At 41.3% G+C, this 23,769-nt stretch overlaps 1 protein-coding gene across 4 annotated transcripts in view; it reads right to left on the reverse strand.

Moving 5' to 3' along the window:
* The window catches only part of jak2b (Janus kinase 2b), a 39,156-nt gene extending 15,859 nt beyond the window's left edge, over window positions 1-23,297 (reverse strand). For 2 of the 4 annotated variants that reach the window (XR_016496555.1, XM_021605570.3), the window contains exons 1-5: window positions 22,358-23,297; window positions 19,911-20,156; window positions 14,654-14,777; window positions 14,416-14,533; window positions 252-397 (exon numbers count right to left, since the gene is read on the reverse strand). Coding sequence is in view for 3 of the 4 variants with exons in the window: in XM_021605570.3 (XP_021461245.1) it covers window positions 252-397; window positions 14,416-14,533; window positions 14,654-14,777; window positions 19,911-20,142 (620 nt within the window). In the remaining variant the exon portion in view is untranslated. Of the gene's footprint in view, window positions 1-251; window positions 398-14,415; window positions 14,534-14,653; window positions 14,778-19,910; window positions 20,157-20,535; window positions 22,248-22,357 lie in introns of those variants that run through there. The other 2 variants (XM_021605568.3, XM_090237198.1) reach the window with 2 other exon arrangements.
* Window positions 23,298-23,769: the final 472 nt, after the last annotated feature.

Genomic DNA, 23,769 nt, shown 5'->3' on the forward strand with positions numbered 1-23,769 from the left:
ATAAGTCAAGCCATATGGAATAGGTTAGTATAATAGGTACCTGTAGAATACCAAGATACACAATAGACCATAAATAATTTACATTGGCAATTCAAATCATTCTGTTGGCCATACTACTTACAGTATTGTTTTAGGTATGGCTTTGTTGTACATATGCAGCAGAGACATTTGTCTCTAGCTACAACTGACCCCCAGTACTACCAGGTTAAACCACTTAAGTGGTTGGACATGTATTTATCTTTCCTCTGCACCTTATGGAATTGTAGATATCCAGCGGAGACATTTGTCTTTCCTTGGCTGTCCTCATCATGTCCAATACAGCCATGCCAAGGCACTCCTCCTGAGTCTCATGTGTGTTGGCGATCTTCACCCAGCCATTCACAAAGTCACTCCTCCACTAAACACAGAGACAGAGGTGGGCTGGTTAATATATTGTAGTTGTCATGACTCTCCTGTGAGGATGCAAAGATCAGGTTACAACGGATCAACGACTACAGATCCCTCTCACCCTTAGAGGGGAAGAGGGATTGGTGTGGGGGTTTTATAACACCTCACGTGCATAAATTATATACAGCAGACAACTCCTTTTGGTCTCTAGTATTGGGATTGGAATGTCCCTGTGTCTCCAGAAGATTTTTCCGCTCAGAAACACTAATGTCCAAAAATGAACACTGGGACAATATTTCTAGCATCCGGATGTGGGGAATTATGAGACGGGAAATGAATGTCTATTTTGTGTTGTCATTAAATATGGTAACTTGAAGAGTTTTCACATTGTGTATGTCAGGTTAAATCTTTTACGGCGTGTAGGAAATATCAAGGATGAAGATAATATTTTTGTTAAGATAGGAATGTGATTTTAGTTTTCTAACAAGATCATAGCTTGGATGATACTTTGCCAAGTAATTAGCCACACCCGAGGGAGCTCAGAGAGCGTGTCAGCATGACGGAAACACCCCCTTTTTACCTGAGTGTATAAAGGGTGAGTTGAGAATTAACATATCAGACTAGAAGGACTCAAGCTGCAGCTTAGGTCTACATTGGTCACAACCCTGAAAATCAACACGAGGTGAAGATGACAAAGTAGCCTCCCTAACAATCGATGTTACGGCTGAGTAGCTGTCTACGTATCTAAGAAAGTGAATTTAAGTAGGATCATCCTGTTACTCTCTTCGAATCATCGTCAACTACACTGCTCTCATCGACACGGCTGATTAGCTGTCTTCAGAGGACCCCCCCTTCCTGGGAAGTGAAAGTAAACACCACCCTGTTAGCCTGCTTCAGACTACAGGACAAGGACATTGTGACCTCTTGTGGACAATCAGAGCCTTACACTTGGGAGCTTGGGAGGATGCCCATCAGAGCCCTTTCCATTAAGGCCTGAGCCAACAGAGAGAAACGACGAAGGAAGACCTTGAAACATGTAAATGCATTCATTATTTCTTTCCCAAATGGGCGGCGGTTCGGAGCAAAATATTATTATATTACTTTGAGCGTAGTTAGAAGTGTATAAGTGTTGCCTCTCTTTGTCCCCTCTACTTCTCTCTCTTCTGATAAACAAGTAGTCATGTTGTCGTTAGTCTACTAGGGACCTGTTTTCATCGTATTAAGTTTCTAATCAATAACCTATACTGTGTGTGTGTGTGTATCCTGTGTTATCATTTAGTTAGTAAATAAATAATTACATCAATTTGCATGGTACGGAATGATCAGTAAGACTCGGGTCCCTAAATCTCAATGCAGTGAAAAGATAGACAAGACAGATGTGTGCAATGTTTTACTTTGAAGCCTAAAGGATGATTTGATTATTTTTTTAAATAAGTTGTGTGTGCTGTTCACGTGAACGGGGTATGTTGAATCCCAATGAATAAATCCTGGATGGTCGCGTTGCAAAAAGCAAAGAAGACTAAAGAGCAGTGACAGCCATGGCTGGCGGAGGAGCTGAAGTACTGGAAAAGCCTCCCGCTTCATTTAAGTCTCATGTATGGGAGCATTTTGGCTTCCCTGTCAAATATGATGACAGAAGAAGGGTGGTGGACAACACCATTACAGTGAGGAGCCATTGTGCTACAAGAAAGCCGTATGATCATGGAAATACATCGAGCATGGCCACACATTTAAAGCGTCATCACTCTGGTGTGTCAGTAACGGGAGCCAACTCAGCCAAGAGACAACAACTTCTCACCGTGGAATTTAAGCAGCCCTTTGCTGCAGAATCATACCGGGCTAAAGCCATCACCAAATCTATTGGGATGTTTATCACTGCAGCATTACACTAATCTTATAAAAAACAATCATAATCACTAGTTATAACTACTAATCCAGTTTAGCAGGCAATATTAACAAGGTGAAATTGTGTCATTTCTCTTGCGTTCATTGCACGCAGAGTCAGGGCATATGCAACCGTTTGGGCTGCCTGGCTCATTGCAAACTAATTTGCCAGAATTTTACGTAATTATGACATACATTGAAGGTTGTGCAATGTAACAAGAATATTTAGAGACTTAGGGATGCCACCCGTTAGATAAAATACCGAACGGTTCCGTATTTCACTTGAAATAAACGTTTTTTCGAAATGATAGTTTCCGGATTCGATCATATTAATGACCAAAGGCTCGTATTTCTGTGTTATAATTAAGTCTATGATTTGATAGAGCAGTCTGACTGAGCAGCAGCAGGCCCGTAATCATTCATTCAAACAGCACTTTCGTGCGTTTTACCAGCAGCTCTTCGCAAGCACAGCGCTGTTGATGACTTCAAGCCTATCAGCCTAATGGCTGGTGTAACCAATGTGAAATGGCTAGCTAGTTAGCTGGGTGTGTGCTAATACTGTTTCAAACGTCACTCGCTTTTAGATTTGGAGTAGTTATTCCCCTTGCGCTGCAAGGGCCGCGGCTTTTGTGGAGCGATGCTTCGAGTGTGGCTGTTGTCGATGTGTTCCTGGTTCGAGCCCAGGTAGGGGCGAGGAGGGGGACGGAAGCTATACTGTTACACTGGCAATACTATAGTGCCTATAAGAACATCCAATAGTCAAAGGTATATGAAATACAAATGGTATTGCACGTGATCAATTTAGCATCCCAAAGGGGAATCTCAGTGAACCAGATGGACCGCCTCCTTGGGAGGATCAGGAAGCACAATAGCCGCTCATGTGCTTAAGACCAACCAAGAAATGCTACAGCTACCGACCCACATCTCATACAAGATGTCACAACAAGATGGAACTCCACTTATGACATGTTGGAGCACCATCTTGAGCAGCAGGCAGCTGTATACTCTGCACTGACAGACAAGTCCCTGAAAAAAAATAAAGACATCGTTACCTTGTCTGATGATGACGTGAAAGTGGCAGAGGAGTTCCTACAGGTGCTCAACCCCCTCAAAACGGATACAACCCTATTGAGCGCTGAAACTGCACTGTCTGTGTCCATGATCCTACCTCTGAAAACAAGGATTCTACAATCCATGGCCCCAAGTGAGGAACCATCACTAGAGATGTCAAGGCTGCCATTAGAGAGGACCTGAACCCCAGATACCCCCCTAATGCACAGGACTACCTTCATAGATCTACTGCACTGGATCCAAGTTTAAAGTCCCTGTCTCACCTAGACCCTGCCTTATACCGGAGGACATACAGTGATCTCACCACTGAGATTTGTGGCCACTGAAGAGGTAAAAAATAATAATAATAATAAAAATTTTAAAAAAGTGTGAATTACTTAAATAATACATATTGTGCAGTCTAATCTTAGTCTATGCTATTGCTATTAGAATCATCCACTTTTGATTTGGAATAATAATGGCTTTTATTAAATGTTATTGCCACAATTCTAGTTCTATGAAAAATGGGAAAAAATAGTTAGTTTAATAGATCAAGTCATTTTTTCTGCAGGGTCAAGCCACAGAGCTGACAGGAGCAGACTCAGAGGCATCTCCTCCACAAAATAAAATAGTTTGGCCATGAAGGAGCTTTTTGGGGAGGCCTTTGTGAGTAAGAACACAGGCAAGACATTTGCCAACACCATCAAAAATGAGGTGGCATCCTACAAGGCAGCAAGTGGCATTCCACTGGATGGTGATCCACTGGCATGGTGGAAAAGCAATGAGTGTAAATACCCTCACATTGCCATGATGGCAAGATGCTACCTGGCACTTCAGTTCCTAGCGAGAGGGTGTTCTCCACGGCAGGGGACATGAAGACTGCAAAGAGGTCTACCCTCTCCCCAGACAATGTAGACATCCTCATATTTTTGAAAAATAATTTGAAGTTATAAGCTCAGGTCTGCTTTGCTTTCTTTCTTTACTTTTTTTAATGATGTAGACACAGGCCATTGTTTCATTCACTACTGTTCAAAGGAAGAAGGTATCATGCCTCATATTACACTTAAAGATGTGAAGTAATAAATGGAAAGCAAAGTTGTCTCCCCCTTTTTTTTTCTGATCCAAAAAATTATCAAATCCGTGACTCAAAACCATGACCTGATTCGAACCGTGAGGTTTGTGACCCGTTGCACCACTAAGCACCAAAATTCACATCAAAATACAAAAAACACATTGAAACTACACATTCATACACACAATAAAATGCACAACAATACACGAAAAGCAAAACACAATCATAAAAACAGACACATTCTTCAGTAGAAAAGTTCCCCTAACAACCATCTGAAATGCCCTAGAGGCACCAATTCCTCCCATTTTAAAGTGTATTGTAGATCATTCCACACATAAGGTGCAAGGATATTAAAGGCTGATTGACCTATTTCTCAATACACCAAAGGAGTGAACGGGTTTGATAACTTGTCATTTTAAATCTTAACAGTGATGTAAGGTAAGTCAGAAGTTTGTGGAGCAGGGCTTTGTAAACAAAAAGAGCGTAATGATGTGATCTACGTGATTTCAAAGAGGTCCAGCCAACCTTTTGGAAAAATAATACATATTGTAGTCATCCCTCTACAAAACAAAGCAACTGATAGGGAAGGCAACAAGTCGGTACAAGGCCACAAAGACACACAAATGGTAGAGAAGAATAAACATAAAACATTTAAATAACCCTGTATAATCTTGTCAACAAGCATGAAGGTACAATTCAAGTGATAAATAATTGTATTGGTAAAAAATGCATTTCCTCTCTTGTAAAAGCACAAGTCTTTGTTAGGCTTGACAAGACAGGTTTTATTTCAAAGGTATGTATAATTAGGAGGGATACCATCTTAGAGAGAGCACTTGTATCAACCACTGTATCTACTAACTACTTGTATGGTAATCTGTAAGATTGTTCAGTATCATGTGTTCGATAAGTGTCTACTTGACACAAGCTTAGCAACAAATCTAAACCTAGAGATAAAGTGCTGTTGTATGGACTGAAATAACTGTGCCCTCGTGTCCACATCCCTCCATGGCCATTCTTCAGTCATAGAAATAGCTTCGACTACCGGTCAAAAGTTTTAGATCACTTACTCATTCAAAGGTTTTCTTTATTTTGACTATTTTCTACATTGTAAAATAATAATGAAGACACCAAAACTATGAAAACAACATATGGAATCATGTAGTAACAAAAAAAGTGGTAAACAAATAAAAATATATTTGAGATTTGAGATTCTTCAAATAGCCACCCGCTGCCTTGATGACAGCTTTACACACTCTTGGCATTCTCTCAACCAGCATCACCTGGAATGCTTTTCTAACAGTCTTGAAGGAGTTCCCACATATGCTAAGCACTTGTTGGCTGCTTTCCTTCACTCTGCAGTCCGACTCATCCCAAACCATCTCAAATTTGGTTGAGGTCGGGGGATTGTGCAGGCCAGATCATCTGATACAGTATTCCATCACACAGGTGTGTTGGGTCATTGTCCTGTTGAAAAACAAATGATAGTCCCACTAAGCGCAAACCAGATGGGATGGCGTATCGCTGCAGAATGCTGTGGTATCCATGCTGTGGTATCCATGCTGGTTAAGTGCGCCTTGAATTATAAATAAATCACTGACAGTGTCACCAGAAAAGTATCCCACACATGCGGCGATCATTTGTTCACCCGCACAGAGTCTCACAAAGACACGGCGGTTGGAACCAAAAATCTCCAATTTGGACTCGTCAGACCAAAGAACAGATGTCCACCTGTATAATGTCCATTGCTCGTCCTTCTTGGCCCAAGCAAGTCTCTTCTTCTTATTGGTGTCTTTTAGTAGTGGTTGTTTTGCAGCAATTCAACTATGAAGGCCTGATTCACACAGTCTCCTCTGAACAGTTGATGTTGAGATGTGTATGTTACTTGAACTCTGAAGCATTTATTTGGGCTGCAATTTCTGAGGCTGGTAACTCTAATGAACGTACCCTCTGCAAAGGAAACTCTGGGTCTTCCATTCCTGTGGCGCTCCTCATGAGAGCCAGTTTCATCATAGCACTTGATGGGTTTTGCGACTGCACTTGAAGAAACGTTCAAAGAGCTTGAAATGTTCCATATAGAATGACCTTCATGTCTTAAAGTAATAATGACTGTCATTTCTCTTTGCTTATTTGAGCTGTTCTTGCCATTATGTGGACTTGGTTTTACCAAATAGGGCTTTCTTCTGTATACCACCCCTACCTTGTCACAACACAAATTATTGGCTCAAATGCATTTAGAAGCAAAGCAATTCCACAATTGTACTTTTAAGAAGGCACACCTGTTAATTGAGGGGCTACACCAGAGATGAATGGTTATCTGTAGGGGGAAGGTATATGGTGGGTGCAATTAAGCTTGGAATATACTGAGTGTAGGGAAAGCGATCACGTGGCAGGCATTGATATGGGGAGAGAGCCATGGATAAGTGATGAAGGGGGTCAGGTCAGGTCAGGTCACGTTAAGGGAGAAAGAACAGTTTATGGCCCGTGTCACTTAGTTTCCTGCCTAGCAATAAAGATACAATATTTGTTCAGATGTGCAGGAGGAGACTCAGCATAGGAGAAAGAGTTAAATATTAGTGCTTGTGTGAATATGTCTTAGTCGATTCAGCTGTTCGATCCTTTGGGAAGAATAAACTTGGTTTAAGATTTCATAGTGTCCGTTGAGTTCTTACTCTAATAATTAGAACACTTTTTTGGTTACTTCAAGATTCCATGTGTTATTTCATAGTTTTGATGTATTTCACTATTGTTCTACAATGTAGAAAATAGTAAAAATAAAGAAAAACCCTTGAATGAGTAGGTGTTCTAAAACTTTTGACCAGTAGTGTATATTTCTACAGGCCCAGAGGCCTCATTTATAAACGCTGAGTAATCACAAAATATGCCACAAAACTTGCGTGCACCAGTTTTCACTGAAAAGTTGGAGACGTAAGAATGTGCTAGGTAAAAATATGTCACTCTGCAAATGAACAAGGCTGTCAACCCACTGTTCCCCTGGCGCCGAAGACGTGGATGTCGATTAAGGCAGCCCCCCGCACCTCTCTGATTCAGAGGGGTTGGTTTAAATGCGGAAGATATTTCAGTTGAATGCATTCATTCGTACAACTGTCTAGGTATCCCCCTTTCCCTTATCCTCCAGCAAACTTTAGACCATGCCAACGCACAGTAGCTTAGTATTAGCCTTTTGAAAATTGGGAATATATGATGATTTATTCATATTAAAAAAAAAAAAAAAAAATAGGTAGCTAAAGATGCAATAATTTGCCGTTAGTGAAAAGAGCGAAATTCGATTTAGGCCTATTTTTTCTGTGCATTCTAAAATAATTAGAAATAGGCATATATTTCAGATTATTTATTTCATTTCCATTATCATTGCTTGCAGAATAATATCCTCACCCTTTTTGACTGGGATGGTTTCATAGGCTACTTGCAAAATAGCCTAAAGGCCTACAACCAGGTAGGATAGGCTACCATTCATCCCATCTAATCATTTAATTGGAGACACTTCAGCTACAAAAAAAAGTCCTCTCACTGTCAACTGTGTTTATTTAACAAACTTAACATGTGTAAATAGTTGTATGAACATAACAAGATTCAACAACTGAGCCATAAACTGAACAAGTTTCCACAGACGTGACTAACAGAAATGGAATAATGTGTCCCTGAACAAAGGGAGGCTCAAAATCAAAAGTAACAGTCAGTATCTGGTGTGGCCACCAGCTGCATTAAGTACTGCAGTGCATCTATTCCTCATGGACTGCACCAGATTTGCCAGTTCATGCTGTGAGACGTTACCCCACTCTTCCACCAAGGCACCTGCAAGTTCCCGGACAATTCTGGGATCCAACAGGTCCCAGACGTGCTCAATGGGATTGAGATCCGGGCTCGTCGCTGGCCATGGCAAAACACTGACATTCCTGTCTAGCAGGAAATCACGCACAGAACGAGTAGTATGGCATTGTCATGCTGGAGGGTCATGTCAGGATGAGTGTACAGGAAGGGAGGAGGAAGTCTTCCCTGTAACACACAGCGTTGAGGTTGCATGCAATGACAACAAGCTCAGTCCAACGATGCTGTGACACACCGCCCCAGGACATGACGGACCCTTCACCTCCAAATCGATCCCGCTCCAGAGTACAGGCCTCGGTGTAACACTCATTCCTTTCGACGACAAACGCGAAACCCAACCAACACCCCTGGTGAGACAAAACCGCGACTCGTCAGTGAAGAACACTTTTTGGCAGTCCTGTCTGGTCCAGCGATGGTGGGTTTGTGCTCATAGGCGATGTTGTTGCCGGTGATGTCTGGTGAGGACCTGCCTTACAACAGGCCTACAAGCCCTCAGTCCAGCCTCTCTCAGCCTATTACGTGCAGTCTGAGCACGGATGGAGGGATTGTGCGTTCCTGGTGTAACTCGGGCAGTTGTTGTTGCCATCCTGCACCTGTCCCACAGGTGTGATGTTCAGATGTACTGATCATGTGCAGGTGTTGTTACACGTGGTCTGCCACTGCGAGGATGATCAGCAGTCCATCCTGTCTCCCTGTAGCGCTGTCTTAGGCGTCTCTCAGTACGGACATTGCAATTTATTGCCCTGGTCACATCTGCAGTCCTCATGCCTCCTTGCAACATGCCTAAGGCACATTCACGCAGATGAGCAGGGACCCCGGGCATCTTTCTTTTGGTGGTTTTCAGAGTCAGTATATACAGTGGGGCAAAAAAGTATTTAGTCAGCCACCAAGTGTGCAAGTTCTCCCACTTAAAAAGATGAGAGGCCTGTAATTCTAATCATAGGTACACTTCAACTATGACAGACAAAATGAGAAGAAAAAAAATCCAGAAAACAACATTGTAGGATTTTTTATGAATTTATTTGCAAATTATGGTGGAAAATAAGTATTTGGTCAATAACAAAAGTTTCTCAATACTTTGTTATATACCCTTTGTTGGCAATGACAGAGGTCAAACGTTTTCTGTAAGTCTTCACAAGGTTTTCACACACGGTTGCTGGTATTTTGGCCCATTCCTCCATGCAGATCTCCTCTAGAGCAGTGATGTTTTGGGGCTGTTGCTGGGAAACACGGACTTTCAACTCCCTCCAAAGATTTTCTATGGGGTTGAGATCTGGAGACTGGCTAGGCCACTCCAGTACCTTGAAATGCTTCTTACGAAGCCACTCCTTCGTTGCCCGGGCGGTGTGTTTGGGATCATTGTCATGCTGAAAGACCCAGCCACGTTTCATCTCCAATGCCCTTGCTGATGGAAGGAGGTTTTCACTCAAAATCTCACGATACATGGCCCCATTCATTCTTTCCTTTACACGGATCAGTCGTCCTGGTATTCTTTGTAGAAAAACAGCCCCAAAGCATGATGTTTCCACCCCCCATGCTTCACAGTAGGTATGGTGTTCTTTGGATGCAACTCAGCATTCTTTGTCCTCCAAACACGACGAGTTGAGTTTTTACCAAAAAGTTATATTTTAGTTTCATCTGACCATATGACATTCTCCCAATCTTCTCCTGAATCATCCAAATGCTCTCTTGCAAACTTCAGATGGGCCTGGACATGTACTGGCTTAAACAGGGGGACACGTCTAGCACTGCAGGATTTGAGTCCCTGGCGGCGTAGTGTGTTACTGATGCTAGGCGTTGTTACTTTGGTCCCAGCTCTCTGCAGGTCATTCAATAGGTCCCCCCGTGTGGTTCTGGGATTTTTGCTCACCGTTCTTGTGATCATTTTGACCCCACGGGGTGAGATCTTGCATGGAGCACCAGATCGAGGGATATTATCAGTGGTCTTGTATGTCTTCCATTTCCTAATAATTGCTCCCACAGTTGATTTCTTCAAACCAAGCTGCTTACCTATTGCAGATTCAGTCTTCCCAGCCTGGTGCAGGTCTACAATTTTGTTTCTGGTGTCCTTTGACAGCTCTTTGGTCTTGGCCATAGTGGAGTTTGGAGTGTGACTGTTTGAGGTTGTGGACAGGTGTCTTTTATACTGATAACAAGTACAAACAGGTGCCATTAATGCAGGTAACGAGTGGAAGACAGAGGAGCCTCTTAAAGAAGAAGTTACAGGTCTGTGAGAGCCAGAAATCTTGCTTGTTTGTAGGTGACCAAATACGTATTTTCCACCATAATTTGCAAATAAATTCATTAAAAATCATCCTACAATGTGATTTTCTGGATTTTATTCCCTCATTTTGTCTGTCATAGTTGAAGTGTACCTATGATAAAAATTACAAGCCTCTCTCATCTTTTTAAGTGGAGAACTCGCACAATTGGTGGCTGACTAAATACTTTTTTTGCCCCACTGTATTAGCAACTGGGACTGAGGAGCAGGCCGTTTACTCTGGGCACCTTTCATCCAAGCTACTCAATACTGCCCCTGCAGCCATAAGAAGTTAAACCCTTTACAATGAAGATCTGTGAAGTTATTTGGATTTTTACGAATTATCTTTGAAAGACAGGGTCCTGAAAAAGGGACATTTATTTTTATGCTGAGTTTATTTTGTATCGGGTAAAAGGGATCTTGAAGAAGGCTATCACTCCATTTTGCACTTAATTGGAGCCAATGTCCTCCTACAATAGGACAATGACCCAAAGCACAGCTCCAAACTATGCAAGAATGATTTAGGGAAGAAGCAGTCAGCTGGTATTCTGTCTATAATGGAGTGGCTAGCACAGTCACTGGAGCAGCTTGATCTTATGTGAGTAAGAAGTGCCCATCAAGCCAATCCAACTTGTGGGAGGTGCTTCAGGAAGCATGGAGTGAAATCGCTTCAGATTACCTCAACAAATTGACAACTAGAATGCCAAAGGTCTGCAAGGCTGTAATTGCTGCAAATGGTTGATTATTTGACAAAAGCAATGTTTGAAGGACCCAATTATTATTTCAATTAAAATTCATTATTTACAACCTTATAAACATCTTGACTATATTTCCTATTCATTTTGCAACTAATTTCATGTATGTTTTCATGGAAAACAAGGACATTTCTAAGTGACCCCAAACTTTTGAATGGTAGTGTATCTCATAAACATTGCATAATAAATTCCTCACCTTTTCTGTCCACGATGAGTTAATATTCCCGAAGTAGCCATTCAACAAATGACCATGCACACCTCATTTAATTGAGCCTATTAGATAGGCCATTATAATTTCAAGTTTTTGCTCTATGCATCTGACAGGGAGCATGGCTTAGAACATCCAGTATCAATTAACAGTTGATATACAGGTGATATTTTGCATTGAAGTGTGTAGGCTGCCACTGTAAGTAAGCCTACTGTAGTTTACAATGTTTCAGAATTGGCTAGCAGTTCAGCATATTAAGGTTCGGGAAAAAGTGAATGCAAAACATTATTGAAATCAAACTATCTGTTTACAGGTCCACAAGAATTTGCAATTGTTTTTGCCTTTCAGCAAATGTCACTGCAGAAAAAAACATTCTGCCAACACCTCTAAACGACATCTCTTACTAGGCTACTTCCTTTACCGTCTTGCCCTAATTCCAATACTTCCAAAGTATACAGCAAATAAGGGAGTTATTGTCACCATAAAAGTTGAATGATGTGCGTTTTTCAGGCGGCGTTATAATGCTCCTTCATGTGCGTAGTTTTATGACAGGTCTAATTTATAGCGGCAAACATGCATATGTATGGTGTGCGCCAAACGTATGAATCTCAATATTTCTGTGCGTGTGCAGTCTTTCCAGAAAAGCAGCATGCAGATATTTAGTGTTAAATTTACCCAACGGTTATAAATGAGGCCCCAGAGCACCGTGTCACTGAAGCAGATTTCCAGGGTATAAATCCATATAATCCTGAGAGTTCAGCCCCAGTCATATCACAGTCTCAAGATACCTGGGTTCACCTCTCCTCTTTTCCATTGAGGCACATTGGAAGTTGCATTGGAGAATCTCCAATCTAATTTGACCCCAGACCTAAAATTAGCTTGGCAAATTTAAGGTGTTAGTTGGTTTATCTCAATGTTATATCCTCTAAAAAATAAACTTTCTATTAAATTGTGGCTTAATAGATAATTCATGTTTTACAGAATGGGTGGACAGTATGGGCACCTCTAAATGGATTCACTGACTGGACAAATGATATCAAAGGCCTAAAGAAAAGAACAAACAGATCAGGCTACATGAAGAGGTGGTAAATAAATTAAAAATAGCTTTGTGTATGTGTGATCATTTTGAAATGGTCTCTTATAAGAAAAGACACAAATCTATAGATTACAGTAAATCTGTGTCCTCAGCGATTAAAATAGTCTCCCTCGCTACTTCCGTGATAAAGACATGTTCCAATCAGCACTAAACCATACACTGTAGACGTCACTCAACAGTAAACATCCCAAACAAAAATATTGATGGCCAAACAGGCATCGCCCATCAGCAATGTCAGGCGGGTGTAGAATTTCTTCATTTTATCATGCAACTTCCCTAATAGGGGGCCCTTATCAAACGCAGTTGGAACACGCTCGCATTCCACGGCTGATGTCTCGATATATACAGCGCATTTGGAAAGTATTCAGACCCCTTGACTTTTTCCACATTTTGTTACGGGTACAGCCCTATTCTAAAATGGATGAAACTGTTTTTCCCCCCTCAATCTTCACACAATACCCTATAATGACAAAGAAATCACAGGTTGCAAATTTTTTTTCGCAAAAAAACCCAGAAATATTACATTTACATATGTATTCAGACATTTCACTCAGAATTTTGTTTTAGCACCTTTGGTAGCAATTACAGCCTCGAGTCATCTTGGGTGTAACGCTACAAGCTTGGCACACCTGTATTTGGGGAGTTACTCCCATTCCTCTCAGCAGATCCTCTCAAGCTCTTTCAGTTTTTGATTTGTTAAAAAGTTTGAAATATCCAATAAATGTCGTTCCACTTCATGATTGTGTTGTTGTTGATTCTTCACAAAAGAATACAGTTTTATATCTTTATGTTTAAAGCCTGAAATGTGGCAAAAGGTCGCAAAGTTCAAGGGGGCCGAATACTTTCGCAAGACACTGTATATACAGTGTGTGAAAATGAAGTAAGACTTGAGAGGTAAAGCAATAAATAGACCATAGTGGCGAAACAATTACAACTCAGCAATTAAACACCGGAGTGATAGATGAGCAGAAGACGAATGTGCAAGTAGAGATACTGGAGTGCAAAGGAGCAAAAAATAAACAACAATATGGGGATGGGGTAGTTGGGTGGGCTATTTACAGGTGGGCTATGTACAGGTGCAATGATCGGTAAGCTGCTCTGACAGCTGATGCTTAAAGTTAGTGAGGGAGATATGAGTCTCCAGCTTCAGTGATTTTTGCAATTCGTTCCAGCCATTGACAGCAGAGAACTGGAAGGAAAGGTGGCCAAAGGAGGAGTTGGCTTTGGGGGTGACCAGTGAAATATACCTGCTGGAGCGCGTGCTACGGGTGGGTGCTGCTATGGTGACCAGTGAGCTGAGATAAAAAGCGGGGATTTACCTAGCAAAGACTTATAGATGACCTGGAGCCAGTGGGTTTGGCAACGAATATGAACCGAGGGCCAGCCAACGAGAGCATACAGGTCGCAGTGGATCGGTGATGCTTAATGTTAGTCTGGAAGGAGAGTTTACAGTCTAACCAGACACCTAGGTATTTGTAGTTGTCCACATATTCTAAGTCAGAACCGTCCAGAGTAGCGATGCTAGACGGGCGGGTAGGTGCAGAAAAAGTGAAGTGGTCTGAAAACTTTCCGAAAGCACGATACATACAGACAGTACAACAGTCTGACAGCAATACTGATACTTCCTCAAGGATATAGCTAGTCAATGTTCTTATCGCAGATACCGCTTGGCTAAAGTAAATGTCAGCCAATCAACCACCATTGTTTTTCCACAGCATTATTGAAGGAATAAGGCCACATGTGCACCAATGGACAAACGTGTGCTTCGGTGATCAAATCTTAAGAAACATCATCACAGTGAAGAGTGAGACAATTTGCTAGATTGCTTGGTTCCATATGTTACAGACAGACTCTTACCTGGGCAAAGAGGTATGCCATGACAAAGTCATCGAGGACAGGACTCTCAGAGCCCTTGGTGACTCCATACCGATATGCCCTCGTAGCTCCACTGCTGTACCAGCCAGGGAAATAGTACCTGAGAGACAGAGAGCGAGAGAGACAGACAGAGAGAGAAATTAATAATGTATAATTAGAGAGCGTGAGATCTAGCGAACAAAAATGCAGAAACCATGAGCACAGAAAACACTACACATACCTTATTCTGAATACCATGTCTTCATTGGCATATTCATCTAGCTGGAAGACATGGTTCGGGGGGAACCACATGCCGTCTCTCTCTCTGAAGAGCCCAAACAGGCTGCAGTACAGAGGCGACACACCTAAAGAAGAGTGGAGACAGGAGATTCATCATGAGATAGCATGCATTGTGCTTATGAAGCACTTTCACGGTACACATTTTTAGTTTCAATAACTAGGTTCCATCCAATTGGCGACAGAATTTCATGTGAATATTCTAAAATCCTCATTAAGAAAATACGCACATTTTCCCACCAGTGGTGTTTCCAACAAACATACTTGTTGCGGATAAAAATCAGCGTGTGAAGACCAATGCTCCCTCAAATATTTTTCCATCACTGAGCAAATTTCAGGTCTGCTCTAAGTAAAATCTTACATTGTGAAAATTCTGTGCAACTTCCAGCGTTTACTGCGAACATTGACTCTGTACCCGCTTTAAGTTACCATTTTAATAGTGGCTATTTGATCATCATGTAGGCCTACCAGAGTTGCCTTCCATAAAAAACTATGGAAAATGCACCCCATAACATTTTAACTTGTAACTTTTAACTTGTAGGAAGCGATCACTCCCTTTTTGCTGACTACAAATGATCTATAACTGGGCTAATAGCTCTCACTAACTAGTAAAGGATATGAACTAAATTTGCACGTGGCTTAATGCAGCTCTCGCTTTGCTCTCAAAACAAGCGCATCTACTCACGACCTCTCATGCTGTAAACACAATCCAGTTCCAAGTACAGTGCCTTGCGAAAGTATTCGGCCCCCTTGAACTTTGCGACCTTTTGCCACATTTCAGGCTTCAAACATAAAGATATAAAACTGTATTTTTTTGTGAAGAATCAACAACAAGTGGGACACAATCATGAAGTGGAACGACATTTATTGGATATTTCAAACTTTTTTAACAAATCAAAAACTGAAAAATTGGCCAAGACCAAAGAGCTCTCCAAGGATGTCAGGGACAAGATTGTAGACATACACAAGGCTGGAATGGGCTACAAGACCATCGGCAAGCAGCTTGGTGAGAACGTGACAACAGCTGGTATGATTATTCTCAAATGGAAGAAACACAAAAGAACTGTCAATCTCCCTCGGCCTGGGGCTCCATGCAAGATCTCACCTCGTGGATTTGCAATGACCGTGAGAACGATGAGGAATCAACCCAGAACTACACGGGAGGATCTTGTCAATGATCTCAAGGCAGCTGGGACCATAGTCACCAAGAAAACAATTGGTAACACACTACACCGTGAAGGACTGACGTCCTGCAGTGCCCGCAAGGTCCCCCTGCTCAAGAAAGCACATATACATGCCCGTCTGAAGTTTGCCAATGAACATGTGAATGATTCAGAGGACAATTGGGTGAAAGTGTTGTGGTCAGATGAGACCAAAATGGAGCTCTTGGCATCAACTCAACTCGTCGTGTTTGGAGGAGGAGGAATGCTGCCTATGACCCCAAGAACACCATCCCCACCGTCAAACATGGAGGCGGAAACATTATGCTTTGGGGGTGTTTTTCTGCTAAGGGGACAGGACAACTTCACCACATCAAAGGGACAATGGACAGGGCCATGTACTGTCAAATCTTGGGTGAGAACCTCCTTCCCTCAGCCAGGGCATTGACAATGGGTCGGGGATGGGTATTCCAGCATGACAATGACCCAAAACACACAGACAAGGCAACAAAGGAGTGGCTCAAGAAGAAGCACATTAATGTCCTGGAGTGGCCTAGCCAGTCTCCAGACCTTAATCCCATAGAAAATCTGTGGAGAGAGCTGAAAGTTCGAGTTGCCAAACGTCAGCCTCGAAACCTTGACGGTTTGGAGAAGATCTGCAAAGAGGAGTGGGACAAAATCCCTCCTGAGATGTGTGCAGAGCTGGTGGCCCACTACAAGAAACGTCTGACCTCTGATTGCCAACACTTTTCTGTATTCGTTGACTGTCTCTCTCTAGTCATGGTTTTAAACGTTTTGAAATCTCACAGTATCAATTTTGCTGTAGCCTGTAACATTACTGTAGACACGGTAATCTGAGCTATCCAATTGGCCAATGGTAAACCTATAGTGCACTTGATTTGCTCTTTGGGCCCGCCGGGAAGAAAGAGATTGTACCTTCAGATACATGAAATGGTTAAAATTGCAACAGTTTGCCTGACCGGCACGCAGCACAGCTCAATCAGGTGCACATACCGCCAACTTCCCGAGACTAATACAAAAAAATAGAAACAAGTCTTTATCGTTTTTTACAGAAATGTTTGGCGATTGACTAGGAATGCATTGGATCAACAAGGCGATCGTAATCAACCGGTTGGTGACCACTGCTCTAGAAAGTTGAGAGAAATTCAATCTCAGTGCTTCTTCTCTCTGTGAGCTGATATTTCTGCAAGGGCAGTCTCGGGGCACGCGCACAGTTTAGAGGGAACATTGGTGATGACGTAGCGCACACAAAATGTTTTTTTTTTTGCTAAAAATCTAAAGTTAAGTGTTTCCATTACATTTTCAACTCTACTGATAGTTTAGCCACAAAAACAGTTATGTTAAATAGCAAATGTGCCAAATCTGGTCTTGGCATGTGTGCCTAATAAACTGCATGGTTTCCAATTTCGAGACGTAGTATTTTAAAAATCTATTTTAAAAATCTACTTAGTCTCAAATAAATAATGAAACATGTTCAATTTGATTTAAATAATGCAAAAACATAGTGTTGGAGAAGAAAGTAAAAGTGCAATATGTGCCATGTAAAAAAAGCTAACGTTTAGGTTCCTTGCTCAGAACATATGAAAGCTGGTGGTTCCTTTTAGTCTTCAATATTCCCAGGTAAGAAGTTTTAGTTGTAGTTATAGGAATTACAGGACAATTTATCTCTATATCATTTGTATTTCATATACCTTTGACTATTGGATGTTCTTATTGGCACTATAGTATTGCCAGCCTAATCTCGGGAGTTGATAGGCTTGAAGTCATAAACAGCGCTGTGCTTCAAGCATTGTGAAGAGCTGCTGGCAAATGCAAGAAAGTGTTTTTTGAATGAATGCTCACGAGCCTGCTGCTGCCTACCACCGCTCAGTCAGACTGCTCTATCAAATGTCAAATCCTAGACTTAATTATAATAAACACACAGAAATACGAGCCTTGGTCATTAATATGGTCATTTTGAAAACAAAACGTTTATTATTTTAGTGAAATACAGAATCGTTCCGTATTTTATCGAACGGGTGGCATCCATAAGTCTAAATATTGCTGTTACATTGCACAACCTTCAATGTTATGTCATAATTATGTAAAATTCTGGCAAATTAATTACGGTCTTTGTTGGAAAGAAATGGTCTTCACACCGTTTGTAACGAGCCAGGCGGCCCAAACTGCTGCATATTCCCAGAATCTGCTTGCACAGAACGCAAGAGAAGTGACACAATTTCCCTAGTTAATATTGCCTGTTAACATGAATTTCTTTTAACTAAATATGCAGGTTTAAAAAATATATATACTTGTGTATTGATTTTAGGAAAGGCATTGATGTTTATGGTTAGGTACATTGGTGCAACGACAGTGCTTTTTTTCGAGAATGCGCTTGTTAAATTATCACCCGTTCGATGATAAGGCACCGCATTGATTATTTGCAACACAGGACAAGCTAGTTAAACTAGTAATATCATCAACCATGTGTAGTTAACTAGTGATTATGTTAAGATTGATTGTTTTTTTTATAATATAAAGTTAGTTTAATGCTAGCTACTTACCTTGGCTACTTGCTGCACTCACGTAACAGGTGGTCAGCCTGCCATGCAGTCTCCTCGTGGAGTGCAATGTAATCGGCGACCAAAAATGCTGATTGCCGATTGTTAATCGGCTATGCCGATTAATCGGTCGACCTCTAAACCTCATAACATATCAAAGTAAACTTTGAGTCACGTGATGAGTTGATAGTTATTATACGATGGTTTCCACCACCATTTCTCAACAAAAAAATGTACCGACACAAAAAGATCCGACCATGTCGAACGAACAAATGATCTTTCAGCATTTATATAAATTGTGCCGAAACGCCCGGTTTACATCACAGTATATAAAAAAAAGTCACGACAGCTGTATGACTTTACTCGCATAAAAACTGTGGATGGAAACATGATTCATTTCACAAGAACATTGCATCTTTCATCAACATTTAGGAGACCAGATAATGCACTGTGCCTTGAGTCTTACTAAAAAGCTTGAAAAGGATTTGAATGTTACCATAATAAAATGTTCTACCTACAGGGTCACCAAAAGGTCATTAAACACAAGACCTGTATTTGAGCCGTTGGAACTTGGGACATATTCCAACAAACGTACCTGTTGCCGTTTGCTTAAAGGGCAATTGTGAAATGTTTCAACCGCATATTCATTATCTCCTGCACCAAACCAGTGTCTACATATGTTAAAACAGCATGTCTGTATGATATGTGATTAAAAAGATGAGAAGGTAGGTCTTAAAAATATGCTTCTCTGTGACATCTCAGGGTAGGATTAAAAGTTTTTTTTTAAATGTAGAAATGTGCATTTCACATACTGTATGTAGACACTTATTTCCAGCCACTGTTATTGTGCTGGAGATAATGAAAATGAGGTTGAAAAGTGGTTGAATTGTCCTTTAAAATGTCCCTCATGTTTTGCTTTTCAATAAATCTTGTGGGCATTTAAAAACATGCGGGTTAAGTTTCTCCTCGCTGACATTTTTTTGTTGTCGCACATTTTTATTGACCATTGGGAGTGCAGCTTATGTCAGAACTCACTCAACCTTAGTTATTATATTTTACGCGTCCATGACAACAGCACATAAAGGTAGACAGGCTGGAACAAAGTGTATAATATAGTTTATTTTTGCAATCAACCAAGACCATAACCTCTGTGTCTAGTCCTCTATGTCTGAGCTAGTACAAAGTACATTAACTCAATGAGCATGTTAGTTACATGGTGATCCTAATAAAATACTGTACCAAAATACCATTCAAACCCAATTCCCTCTATCCCTTTTCAGTGCAAATGCAACGATGCATTTTGGTGCAGAAAGGACACCTCATGCCAAACCCACAGGACCTAACCAAAAACTATGATTTTAAGTTATTAAAGTTACAAGTCTACAACTAGAGTCCAGAGGTCTTCTTGGCCAGGTCACTAAGTGAGGACAAACTCATGACCGTTATCATGCTGTTTTGAAAGAATTTGACTGGTACTCACTGCACTCCTTCGCTGCATTGACACACAGTTGCTCGACTACGTAGTCCCCCGGTGGGTAGCTGAGGGGGGTTGAGTCTAGCCCAGCCAGGCTGCTGTGGTAGAGGTGGACCCGCAGCACCGGAGCAGCGGTTGGCCTGGACCCCCGAGGCTCCCGGTGAGCAGTCCCGTTCTGGTGCACAGGGACCGGAGGGCATGAAGCCGTCTCCATGTCCAATACAGAGACACCGGCCATCCGCAATCAGCTGCCTGCATTGAACAGCAGACGGGGAAAGAAGAAGAAAAGGGAAGGTGATGAGTTATTTTGTCAGACAATACAAGACAGGTTAGTTAGAGCATTTTGAAAGCAGTACAGCCAGTGTTGTTCCACCATACTGCGGAGCATCTCATGTTTTGATTAGCGTAGCAGGGAAACCGTGAAACAAATGTCTGCAGAGAGCTACAATACAGAGGGGCCCATTGTCAGCGTGTGCTACAACTGTCTGCAATCAAGATCTCCGAATTCATCTCAATGACAGATAGTAGTGGCAGTCAAAGAAATTGAGCATAGAAGCGCAACAGGCTAGCACACAACTTTTCAACTGCCCGGCAGGCAATAGAGGGGTTTCATAACAAACAAACATATAACCTTGAAACAAAGATGCCTTAGAGCAGAGGAGCGCCTTCTTCTGTTGATGACTGGATGTTTTGGTCTATTGACTACTGTAAATCCTCCACCAGTACCACCGGAGTTCACACACACTGTACACACACAACCTCCTGACACTGCCTGTGGGCCCGGAGATGAGCAGCTCATGATAGGACTGCCCTACTCAATTAACACAAACACTTCGACCAAAGCAGGAGTTAAGCCCTTGGCAAAGTTTTGAGCTGAGATGAATAACTTCTGATCGGAAGAAGTAAATGACAAAAGCTGCCTCTGGGCAAAAGCTTGTAATATGATTACAGAGAGGAGCACAAGACCTTATAATGGGGCTGAATCAAAATCACAGAAGACTGGTGTATAACACCATCAAGAGTTTGTATAAGGCTATTACTTATCAAAGAAAAACCTTTGTTAGCAGCTTTGGAGTAACTGTTGTGAAGATGCAGGCCTTATCATTCCTTTACATAATATTACAACTTTCCACAGTATATCTGTGCTGGCTTGGAAGCAATCTGAACTGGCTATCGCCTACAGCTCATCACAGACACAAGGAGCAAATGTTCACCACACTGCAAAGTGAGTGCATGTAATGTGAGCTAAAGGGAGGTGGATTTTTATTTAATTTTTGTACCTTTATTTAACTAGGCAAGTCAGTTAAGAACAAATTCTTATTTTCAATGACGGCCTAGGAACAGTGGGATAACTGCCTGTTCAGGGGCAGAACGACAGATTTCAACCTCGTCAGCTCGGGGGTTTGAAATAACGGTCAATTAGAGTTTCAAAACATGGGCAAACCCAAATCCTTGTGTGCCTATGTTGCATGAGTACATGCAGAATCGGTAATGTCATTGACTCATGGTCTCTTGGATCTTCATGGTGACAGGGTGTATTGAGTGATTTCAGTGCCAACAGAAACTGTATTTGAATTAAATATTTTCAATGTGTATAAGATATTGCACTTCATTCAATACATCGATTTTTTTAAACTGAATTGAATGAATATTGCATTCAGTTTTAGTGAAGTGCAAATTATGTTTGAGTGAATTGTAGGCTGTGGCAGTGAGGGTTACCAAGAGACATCACCCAGGCCGACACTGCAAATAATGTGTGAGTGACTCAAGGTGTCCAGATATATATTAATTACCTAATGTTACACCTATTCATTACTAGATGTAAAAAAAAAAAAAAAAAATCAGTCCATACTTTACTGGGTATATACGTAGCTAGCTAGTTATCGCGCAAGAGTTACGCCCCACTTCCGGTAGAAATGGGAGCAATAACCTCTACATCAGCACAGAAAACTTGTGTAGAAACTGTTAACCACCATACAATTCAAACAGAAAACACATTATGCATAAAAACAAATGAGAAATGTGTGCCTGACAACTTGCTTTCAAGCTTATTTAGTTGGCTAATGTTAGCGAAACAATTAGTTAACTAGTGTTAGCTAGTAGCTAAGTAACCTGTTGACGTCAGCTAGTTATCAAGGCCCAGTTTGCTAGCTACTAGCAAGTATATGCTATTGTAATGACAAATGATGTATGATGTATAGCTAGTGGAACAAATGTCGTCTTGCAATTCAACTTGAATATGGTGACAATATTCGCTTCGACTTTACCGTAACAACGTTAGTCAGCTAGCTTAATGTAGCTTTCTAGCTCGGGTCAACTCAATCTTACGGGCTGCACCTACAACTTCAGAAAATACAAATCAATACCATGTAAAGTTACTGTACAGTGCGTGACATTTGTATACCTACTAGCGTTAAAAGTGTTGCGTTAGCGTAACGCGTTATAGAACTTACTCGGTTGTTGACGCCAGTCAGCTACCGTTAGCCCACTTAGCTAGCTAGCAGGGCGAGTTTACAGCTTGCTTGTCAACGCCAGGTCCGATCCAATTCTTGTAAATCAATCTTTGCCAGATGAAAATTCATTTATCAATGTATCTCAAAATAGTGTCTCTCTCCATTCTTCCCCTTCACGAAACAAAAAAAGTACAGTAGCGAGGACTAACGTTAAGCTAAGATGTTATGTTCTTGTCGTCAGGCTAACTAGCTATCGAATCCATGTAGCTACACCACAGTTTACCCGAAACGATTTATCTAGCCTTAACAGTTAGCTAGCGAATATAGCTATCTAGTTAACTTGCATTGTTACAGTACCGTTAGCTTGGCCAATAACATTAGCTAGCGGACTGGTAGAAAGTGGCTAGCAAGCCAGCTGGTCAGCTCTCCGAGTCTGATCCCCAGTGCCAAACCCCGGCTAGCTAAACTAGCTAACAGGCTAAGTTTTCAAAAGCAGGCACAACTTGTCAAGCTCCCACAGCGCTATCAACCCCGTTATAAAGACAACGTTATGTCGAAAACAGTTTCTAAACTACAATTTAGTTAATACCAGAAAAATAAGAATACGGCATAAGGTAACGTTAATAGCTATCCCAGCAAGTCAGCTAGCAGTATTATGTCAGTTCTAGCTACCACCCTTATGGAGATCTGCATAACAGTAACACCAGCCAATTGTAGCTTTAAACTAAACTAGCCAGAGAGGACGAAATTGACGAGCTGTGAGTGAAGGCCATCTATGTCAGTTATTTGCCCTGCTTTTGAAGACTATCTCGTAAGTTCTACTTTGTTTCGATGATAAACCCTTGCCGTTCAATTTCTATATCTATGTCAATTTCAATTAAAAAAAATTATTAGGCTGGCCAAATGTTGGAACACATTTAGTCCAAAATGTCCATTCAATGGAACTGATACCCATAGGAAGGAACCACAATTTTTGTAAATTGACAAATATTTTATAAAACAGTTTTGTTTTCATTAGCGTTCTGTGCCCTATATTACTGTGTTATATGTGTTATCCACTGACTAACGTTGTAATTGTTTAGTTCAGGTTAGAAAGGGATAGCTAAATGGCCTAATTGAGTTTCACAGTGTACAGTTACTGGCCTCTGATATCTAGCATCAACCAAGGTGTCTGGAGTCTAGACCTTTATAGTGTAAACTCAGTCATGCTCTATAACCCCAATGAACTGTTCAAACCCTTATCCCATTCCCAGCTGTTCCCCATAATTTGGTGGAAAGTGCAACATGGAGTGTCATCACAGTCACTCTGGCCTTGTTGGAAGCCGTTTTGTGTTTGCATTTTCAGCATACCACCTAAAAAGTGAAATAGTTATTATAAGTGTATTAGCCCATTAGTGCACTTGGTATAACTA

This window comes from Oncorhynchus mykiss, chromosome 6 (genome assembly GCF_057628025.1).
Source record: "Oncorhynchus mykiss isolate SJ-2025 chromosome 6, ASM5762802v1, whole genome shotgun sequence".
NCBI lineage: Eukaryota > Metazoa > Chordata > Actinopteri > Salmoniformes > Salmonidae > Oncorhynchus > Oncorhynchus mykiss.